This window comes from Triticum dicoccoides, chromosome 7A (assembly GCF_002162155.2).
Source record: "Triticum dicoccoides isolate Atlit2015 ecotype Zavitan chromosome 7A, WEW_v2.0, whole genome shotgun sequence".
Taxonomy (NCBI): Eukaryota; Viridiplantae; Streptophyta; class Magnoliopsida; order Poales; family Poaceae; genus Triticum; species Triticum dicoccoides.
Window position 1 is genome coordinate 66,117,178 of NC_041392.1, and position 10,018 is coordinate 66,127,195.

The window sequence follows — 10,018 nt, forward strand, 5'->3', positions numbered from 1 at the left end:
CACAAAACCCCCCGGCACCATCGCCATTGATCGACCGCCTCCTCCGACCCACAACACCATTAACCCGAAACGGAGGGGGCGCTGCCCGTCGCCGCTACCCACCCACCCATCCCGACGACCGAACGGCGACGGTCACATTGCACATTGCACGCTCCGCCCACGCCGAGGGAGGCCATCCATCGGCCTAGCATCTCTCAAGGTCCGACGGCCGCGGTCCCAGCCCCGGCCGTCGGTGCGCGTTTGCCCCCGTTCGTGGAGAGGCTAGCTAGCGGCGAGCGAGCATGGCGTTGGGACTCCGGGAAGGCGGCGCCGGCGAGCTGCAGGGCAAGGAGGGCAGCGGTGAGGCCACGGCGGCGGCTCCGGCGTACCGCTACGCCGCGACCGACTCGTTCGCGTACGACGACATGCCGCCGCTGCCGCAGCAGATGGACCGGCAGCCGCCCGTGGTGCTCGGCGGGGAGGGGATGCTCGGCGACGGCCGGATCCCGGCGTCCGTGTTCGAGCGGGACACGTCGGAGCCCGGCAGGGACTGGAGCATGATGTCCACCGAGTCGGTGTTCGGGCTCCAGGTCGCGCCCTCCTGCGACTTCACCGGCTACTTCCTCTCGCACCCGGAGCTCATGGACATCGCCACGCCGCCCCGCGACAGCTCCGCCACGTCCACGCCGCGCCAGTTCAACGCCGTCCCGGAGCTCGGCGACGCCGCCCCGAGCTACTCCTTCGCCTTCCCCAAGTACGCCACGCCTTTGGTCACTTCTTTGTTCTTTCGCATTACATCATGCACGTTGTTCGTTCGTCGGTAAAATTCCGAGCTCGATCATATGTGCAGTCTGATGGAGGACAAGAGGTACAGCTCCAAGAGAGCTCGGCAATCTATCGACATGCCGCCGACGCCGAGAACGGCGGAGCCGGCAGCGGAGACGCCGGCGCCGGAGGGGGCAAGCAGCGAACCGGAAGCGGAGCCCGAAGCGCCCAAGGGCGGCATGTTCTCGTGGATGCCCTGCTGCTCTTGATAAACGACGTCAACGGATCGCCGGCGGCCAAAACCGGCTAGGAGGGGTGATCATCTTGTCGGGACCATCACCGGCAACATTAGCTCGAATGGTCGAAAATGGCGGCCAGAGACAGGAAAAGGAAGTATGAAATTATGGATCGATTCGAAGGACAAAAAACACAATCAAAACCAGCTTTTAAAATTTTTCTTTGCCCCAGAGTGGTGTCTTGTAATAGATTGCTTCCCTTTTTGGTCACAAATGTCGCCCACAACGATGAATTTGAGATTTATGTGAACTATCCATTTAACATTTCAGATCTTCTGAATGTATATAACAAGAGAAAAAACAGGTTAAACTCATGTAAGGTACTATATCTACCTAACCAGATGCATGGCATTTCTCTATGCAAAAGATACCCACTGCACAATACAGAAACCGGCAAAAAAATGCTAGTATCAGATTCGTCACCCGTTCACGACACCGAGAAAATACAAGGTAGATTGCAGTGACTGATATGCTGCAAATAAAGGAGCAATTTATACAAGTTCAATGCCAACCCAAGCTCTCCACAGCAGTAAAAGTGTCATCTGCTTGGCCCTTTACAACACACAGAACAGGCTTCATGGACACATACCATTGAACTAGGGTGACTCGCTACTGGCTGCTGGAGACCGGAGCGCCATCTTCGCTCTGCACACCTTCAATGGCCAGAATTTTCTTAACAACTTGCTTGGGAATGTCAAGGTCATCCTGCATGCAGCGTAGCAAGGGGTGCGATAAGATGATGCATATCTGGCGGAACAGGACCCGGGCAAGCCCTTGGCCGCTCTCAAGAATGTAGCCCTCGTACTGGCTGACATGCTCAAGGGCATCAACCAGCGAGTCATACACGTTTTGTGGGCAGTTATCAGCAGTAGGCTTGTCGTGCAGATAGACTATGTCCATGGTGAAGTTCTTCGGCTTTACGGGCCACTGATGGTGTGGCTTGGTTGAGGACCGGCAGTAGACGAGTACCTGGAATAATCGGTTCTCTTGGAAATCAAAACCAAGTCGCAATCCACAAATAACAACAGCATGCACACACAAAGCAGTACTGTACTATATACGACACATCTTATTCGTATTGTTAACCTTCTGTGCACATCAACCTACTAGGCCATTCCAGTTTAGAATTGTACATGCATTTTATACATGTCGTGAGATGCAGTAAGCCTTCTGACAAAAAAAAGATCTGAATGATATCAAATCATTCTCCACCAAAAACAGTTTAGAATTGTACTGCTAAACTTGTACTCCCTCCATCCCATAAATGTAAGATGTTTTTTGACACTAGTGTCAAAAAACGTCTTACATTATGGGATGGAGGGAGTACATTTTGTAAGTTTTGTCAACCCTCTGTTGACACGAACCTACTATGCCTTTTCAGCTTAGAATTGTACTGCATTTTATACATAACACAAACTACAGTGAGCCTTCTACAAAAGAAACTTCTGAATGCTATCAGAACATTCTCCACCCAAAATAGGCAGATGGTAGGCTAGGTGATGCAGAAATACAGTGCAAATGATCTCAAATAGTGCACAAAGCACTGGAGGCATTGTTATACAAAAGGAAGATTGGTGTGGCCATACAACAATCAACAGATGACCCTAGTACCTTTGATAAGAGGTACGAGTGGGTATCCTACCACTTTGTACACGCAGGGTCCCATAATGGTTGTCAACCTGTTAACTATTTCGTCTTGGGGATATCAGAACTACTTATTAAGCAGTTTATGATTGATGTTTTATGCTATGCTAGGACATTAGATGACAAGTGGTGAAGTGGAATTGTGGATGGCCAACACCAGCCTGCCCGGGACTTACATGCCCTTGTGTCGAAACACATTATTACACAGCATTGTTTAGAAAAAAACATTGCCATTTATATGTCAATTACTGGCTTCCCACATGCTTAGAAACAATGCCATTTCTGCCTGGTGGTAGGCTAGTTACAATTACTAGCAAGACAGAAAATGTTACCAGAAATTAGAGCAACTTGCAGCAAGCTTACCACTCTAAGTAGTCGCCCTTGCGTTTCTGCCCTTTTCCCTTCCTCGTACGCTATCTTGAAGAGATGAGTGAGATCAGCCACTGCATATCTCGTGTCAGTAGCAGCCAGGGACCGGATAGTCTCAATTGAAGAAGCAGCATCACTGGTGAATTCTTTGCTTATCTTAAATTCAGAATAAAACAAGTCAATCCCCAGTTCACCATCACATTGCAGAAAGCAATATATGAGAGTAACCCACAAAGCTCAAACCAAAGTATCAAACTACAAACTTAACTTCAGAATAACTAAAGGCAATCCCTCAGTTCATTACCACATTGCTGAAACAACTTCTGGAATTCATTAACCCACAACACTAAAGGCAAACTAAAGAATATCAAGAAACTAGCATAGGTTAATCAATAGGGATAATTTTGTGGGGCCAATGTTCTGCAGTTGGGGAAATTTTTGGGCAACTACTCAGTTTTCATGTCCATTTCTTCATGTATCCGGATTCGGCATTCAAATGGGCAACATCATAAATCGTTAAGCAAACAGATCTGCAGTGAGTGGCAAAAAATCGCACACATGAACTGAAACGGTTAACCCTAGAAATCAGGGGGCGTGTACCGAAGCACTCCTCGTCTGGTTATCTACCCGAGAGAGTGAGGGGACAAGGAGGGCAGTAGAGTACTACCAAGGAGACGGTGTCGCGGAGGTAGGCGAAGGCGAAGCGGTGGTCGGGGCACATGGTGAGCTTGCTGTGGAGGAAGAGCATGAGGGCCTGCTTGACGGCGTCCATCCGCCGCACCGCCGGGCGCGCGGAGCGTGGGGGCGCCGCCGGATCCATGAGCGCGCCGGGGCCGGGGGAGCCGGTGGAGCCGGAGGAGGCGGGGGACGCGGACGCGGACGCGGCGGCGACCTTCATCTCGGAGCGCGCCTCGGCGTCGACGTCGACGCAGAAGAGGATGTCCTCCAGCGGGAGGCGGCTCGGCGGCAGCGAGAACTCCGGCGAGGTCGCCGGCGCCGCCGCGGAGGAGGAGGAGGACGGCGGGACGCCGTGGCGCGGGGCGTGGTCCATGGGGGGTGGATGGATGGATGGTCGTCGGGATCGGGAGGGGGTGGCTTCCGAAATGCCGGACTCGAGGGGTGCTTTCACTATTTGCTCGCTCCTTGTGACTGAATAACCTGGTCTCATACGATTTTTTCCCCTTCCCCTGCAAGCTTTTGGGTAAAGCGGAATAGAATCGACTTGGCTTGTAAGTGGTATAGAAAACCCATACATCTTCTCTCAAATAGAAATTATGGGTATGTTTAGAGCGCCGCCAAATGAAAACATATGCGTGGACAAACCCGACCCGACATAATGGATCGTCATCATTCTTCGCACTCAAGATCACACGGTGTCTATGACATAATCGTTAGTTTTATGTCTTTGTTCACTCCTGTTTGGCGAGGCGATCGGTTATGAATGACACTTGCGGCCACCCTCGACGAATGTTATTTTTCTCAACAGCTCTGTGGCATCCATGTTGGGCTAGGTTGGCTGATGATAGCCATGTTCCTTGTAATGTGTGCAGGGTTATTTTTCCTGTTTTTTTTACAAATCCAGATAATTCTTACTACGTTCTCAATTAATGAAAACGGTAGGTCTCTCGCCTCATTTAAGAAAAATGCACAATATGCCTTTATTGGTTTTGAGTATTCTTCAATGCAAGACTTCTATATGAGAAAAATATCTTGATTCCGATTTTTATCAAAACATGTATAGAAGAAATAGAATGCACATTGCATAAGAATTTAATGTTCTTTTTCGCGAGTATAGTTTTCGAAGGAATACTAATTTCATCCCCAACCCTTTACCCTTTGTCCTACCGTTTAAGTTTATATCCACATTTAACCCTTGAGTTGCCACTATGTATCAAAGGTTGCACAATCTAAGTTCTCATCTAGTTACCAGATATTGCACATTATTCTGCAATTTAACCACTTTAAAAAATTTAGTGAGTGGCTTACATGCCAGAACCATGAGGAAAATAAAGGTTATGGTTTTGCGGTATATTGTAGAATATAATATCTTTAAATTTTCAAGAAAATTCACTCATTTTATTGTTAGAATCAGTGAGATAAAATCCTCTCAATATTAATAGAAATTTCATACAATTATTTCTAAAATTTGTGATATGCTGTTGTGACATCTCAAACTTAATAGGAATGATAGACTACTCATATAAACAAGGTGCACATTTTTTCGGGAGCCCATCAAAAAGGAATCTCAAAGTTAAGTGTGCTTGACTTGGAGAAATTCGAGAATAGGTGACCGAGTGGCAAGTTGGTCCTGGGTGCGCACAAGTGAGGACAAAGTGCGGGGCCAGTCTAGATCGCTAGCACAATAGCCCGGAACTGATGGATTTGGTCAGGGCGTTACAATTGGTATCAACGTCGGCCCTCATGGTTAAACGGGCGTGTGCGGGCCAATGATGCATACATGGGGCATGTGTGGATGGTGGCACTAACACTCACAAACCTGTGCCAAGAGAGAACGTTCTAGCTAGGCCGACGGGGACGTCGACTGCTTTGAGGGGCGTGTATGTGACATCCCGAATGATAGACTACTCTTACAAACAAGGTGCACCTTCACAATTCGAGGATGGGTGACCGACCGGAAAGTTGATCTTGGGTGCGCAGGAGTGAGGATACAGTGCACAAGAAAGACTAGTGTTGGTGTGTGGGACTAGTCTAGATCGTTACAGGCAACCACATGTGGCATCTCAGTTCTGTGCCACATGAACATGTCATGTGAGGCCACCCTATCAAATCCGGAGAAGTTTTATATATCTTATAAATTGTGTAATCATGCACAATCTGTGAACAAAAAGGCAATCAGTCTTAATAGGTACTCCCTCCTTAAAGAAATATAAGAGCGTTTAGGTCACAACTTTAGTGATCTAAGCACTCTTATATTTGTTTACAGAGGGAGTATTGTTTGACACCTTCCGATGTTTCATGGATGAAAAAAAAAGAAATTACTAAGTAAGTGTAAGAAAACAATAGTGCCCCAGGCATGTAGTTTGGGTGTAAAAGAGGAGTGAGGCCGGCGGACCCTCTTTCTCCTCTGTTATTTGTCTTAGCTGCAGACTTTCTCCAGACAATCTTGAATAATGCAATGCAGAAAGATGTTTTGGAAGCCCCAATCACCTGTATTGCATGGCCCGACTTCCTCGTTCTGCAATATGCTGACGATACCACATCATCATGCAGGCATGCTCAACACAACTCTATCAGCTAAAGGGACTCATGGTTCTCTTTTCTAAAGCATCAGGACCGAAAGTCAAATACCAAAAATCCAACATGCTTCCTATTAATATTCCTAAAAATGGCATTCATGCTTTGTCCCACATTTTGGAATGCAAGGTTGGGGCCTTCCCTTTTACTTAGTTGGGAGTGCCCCTCAGCTATAACAAACCAAAGATGAATTTTTTTCATGTATGTTATTGAGAGAATTCAAGAAAAGACTAAATTGCTCACAACACCTGAGTTATGATGGCAGACTACTAATTGTTAATGTTGTGCTTTCCTCTTAGCCCACATTTCTCATGAGTTTCCTGCTTCTGTACAAAGGTATTATTTAACAAATTGACAAGTATAGGAGACACCGCTTTTGGAGAGGCAAAGATTTGGAGAAGAAAAATCCACCACTTGCTACCTGGGAGTTAGTTTGCAAACCAAAGGATCAAGATCGATTAGGGGTGCTTAATTTGCACACTCAGAACATAAACCTCTTTCTTAAGATGGTGCGCAAATTCCTCAATCATTTGGATCTCACATGGGTTCATCTAATTTGGGAATCATACTTACCCCAAGGCATTACTGGTCTACCCCAGCCCACGGTTCCTTTTGGTGCATGTCAGTGTATAAGGAGAAGGCAGTCTGCTTGCCTGAAAATGGCCAAACAACGGATTTTTTTGGACTAATCACTGCGATGGTATTCCCAAATTGCAGTTATCATTACTAGGGAAAAGCCTAGCAGCAGCGCGGGTTTTCGGCCTTTTAGTAGCGCGGGGGCCGGCGCTACTAATAAGGCGCTACAGCTAACGTATAGCAGTAGCGCTGGTCCACCCGCGCTACTGCTACACAAGTGTTGCAGCAGCGCGCTTAAAGGAACCTCGCTGCTGCTAATAGCTATAGCACGCTTCCCCTGTGCGCGCTACTGCTACAACCGCGCTGCTGCTAACTTTTCTCCACTCGCTACTGCTAATTTTATTATTTTTTTGTTTTTTTCGGCATATTTGTTTTGTATTTGAACAGGCTTTATAGAAGAATCTTTAGCACATACAAATGTCATCATGATACACATACAAATGCCTGCGAGACCACAAATGTAATCATAGCATATACATACAAATAGTCTCGTCATAATCATCATCCAACACAAAGTGGTATCTTGTCATCATCTCGAAAATAGCGATACATGCAAGTCTCGAATACTTGCAACTACAACGTCATCCATCTAAACAAAGGTATACGCGAGAAGAGCTATCACTATGAGTGAGAGCGGAACTATGCAGTACATGAGATGGCGGTTACGAGTCCTCTCTCGCGCTAGCGTGAACCTGTGGTTATTGGTGTGCTCTCGGACGGCTCCAGACGAATAAGATTCTTCGGCCATAGCAGCACCCAACCCTTGCAGCTTCCAATCCGCGGCGGGGTCTCGTCGTCCGCTCCCACATGCTGTACTGGAGGAGGCAAATCCTCGTACCCTGATTTCACACTGGACAAGCTAACCCTGAAGTGCCCAACAGGGATCGGCTGGTTGTGGAACGTGGATTGCAAGGGGTCCATTATCATCCCCTTTCCCACGTCCACCTTCTGGCCTTTGATCAAGTAGAGTATGGTGCATGGGGTTTCTTTCGCCTACAAACACATATGTCTGTGGCGTAAAACATCCGAAAGGCAACAAAAATGGAATATTATATATATATGGTGGTGCGACATGTAATTACCGTGATGGTGTCGAGCTCAGCCAAAGACGAAGGCCCATCGAGCGCGCCAGAGACTGAGGACGGGATGCTATGAGCGGGAGCGGCTGCGAGAGGAGGCCCGGTTGCGTGGGCAAGTGATGGTGCGATGATGTTGTTGTTCATGGAGTTGCTCCCGTTGAAACTGGGCAACGGGAAATCATGTACCGTCTTGTCTGGATTTTCCTTCGTCCAGTTGATGATAACTGGAACCAAGTTAGTACTGAAATTATTTCTGCAGGCAGTTACAGCTGCATTGACTGCCTGCTGTAACAACTCATATTTGTCCTCGGCTGCTTTTTTCGCGTCCTCAGCTGCTTTTTTCTCGACCGCAAGCTTCACCTTCGCGTCGATGTCTGCCTGACTAAACTTCTTTTTCTGCTTCTTGGCCTCCGGGGCCTCGTTGTAAAACACCTTCCATGTGGCGCCATCTCCAGCGCCGTGCACACGACCATATTGCGGCCGCTGGCCCAAAGGGAGTCCCTTAAGTTCGTTCAAGGCCCGGTTGAGAGGGGTGTCCCACTTGGGCCTCATCGGAGAAGTAGGGTTTTCGGCTGCAAGCTGGTGTTGCTTCTCCAGTAGTCTAATCAATTTCCTCGTGATCTTGTCCATGTAAAAAACCTTTTTTTCCCTGTCTCACTTGTAGCGGGCCCTGATGAAGTCATGCTCCAAGGGGTTGGTGAACTTCGCGAAGGGGTCTAGGAGACCCGCGGCTTCATGTTCCGCGTCCTCCTTATCCCATATGGGCCTTTTACCGAGGTAGCCACGGCTTTCGAGGCGATGCTTCCCCGTGTTCCTTTGCTGAAGGCTCTTGAATTTCGCAGCCTTAGCCTTGGCGTCCTCGGTAGCGCAAGTGTCCTTGAACTTTTCGAACTCCTCTTCCATAAGTGTCAGATTTTTCTCCAGAATCTTGGACAGGGGTTCCTCAGCCTCAATAGCTCGTTTCACCCTCGATTTCCAGGAGGCCAAATCATTACTGAACATGCCCATGGCGTGATTGTTAATCTTTTTCATCTTCGGATCATCCCACGGTTGTTCTATGTTATCATCCCGATCGGGGAACTTGAATCTCTTGTGCAACTTCGTTAGGAGCAACTGCGTCAAATGTTCTTTACTCCTTAAGTCATCGTCATTGATGCTCGCACATTCCCGTAGGATGCATCCTACTTGGTTCCCATAGCACTTGCGAGGTTCTTCCGGCTCTAACGGCTCAAACTTGCCAGGTGCCATCTTTGTGATCACAAGTCGTCCAATCCCTAGTTTGTTAGGTTTTCGTATCCTCTGCTTCTTATGCCTCTTTTCGGTACCGGCATCGGCGCCGATATCTTCCCCGGCGGTACCTTCCCCACCGGTCTCGGCGTCGCCATCGGTGCCGGCACCGTCGGTGTCGGTGTCGGCGTCAGTACCATCATCGAGGCGGACCTGCAAACCTTGCTTAGCAGTCAAAAAGTCGAGGTAGTCTTGTTCACCCTCATAATCCATCTCGTCTGCATCTTGGTCAGAAGGCCCAGTTTCTTCGTTGTTCGACATGTTTCCTATGATTAAGTGTCCTCATTTATTTCTAAAAGTATGAATAAATGAGAAATGAGATAAAAAAGAAATCTATGTGCCAGCACTCGATATGCCAACTATGTAGCACAAATCATGCCTTTATTCACGGGAAATTTCGGCATGACCTTTGCTAAAAAATGGACATATCGAGCGCCTGAAATTCACCGGAATGGAAATGAATCAACATTCCGGCGTAACATAGGCAACTCGGATCATTTACCAAAACATGACATATCCACATATCACATGTCCAGTTCAAATTTGCATATAAATTCAGCAAATTTTGAAACCTATCTAAATTCATAACTAAATAGATAACCTAATTAACATAACTAAAACCTAAGTAAATTAACCCTAGCTAGCAGAGAGAGAGCGGGGGGTGGTTTACAGAGGGTGCAGGGCGAGGAGGCAGGCCCGACGACGGCG

The 10,018-nt window shown here is 47.8% G+C and overlaps 2 protein-coding genes across 2 annotated transcripts; one reads left to right on the forward strand and one right to left on the reverse strand.

The window, feature by feature from the left end:
- The first annotated feature begins 281 nt into the window (after positions 1-281).
- LOC119330130 lies at positions 282-1,354 on the forward strand. The gene is made up of 2 exons (XM_037603248.1): positions 282-733; positions 830-1,354. Exons 1-2 carry the CDS (start codon positions 282-284, stop codon positions 1,011-1,013), a joined length of 636 nt encoding a protein of 211 aa, XP_037459145.1. The 3' UTR covers positions 1,014-1,354.
- A 78-nt stretch (positions 1,355-1,432) lies between these two features.
- On the reverse strand, positions 1,433-4,189 carry LOC119330129. The gene is made up of 3 exons (XM_037603247.1): positions 3,721-4,189; positions 3,048-3,209; positions 1,433-2,009 (listed from the first exon to the last, which is right to left on the reverse strand). The coding sequence occupies exons 1-3, from the start codon at positions 4,102-4,104 to the stop codon at positions 1,650-1,652; spliced, it is 906 nt and encodes a 301-aa protein (XP_037459144.1). The 5' UTR covers positions 4,105-4,189; the 3' UTR covers positions 1,433-1,649.
- Between the last annotated feature and the right edge of the window lie 5,829 nt (positions 4,190-10,018).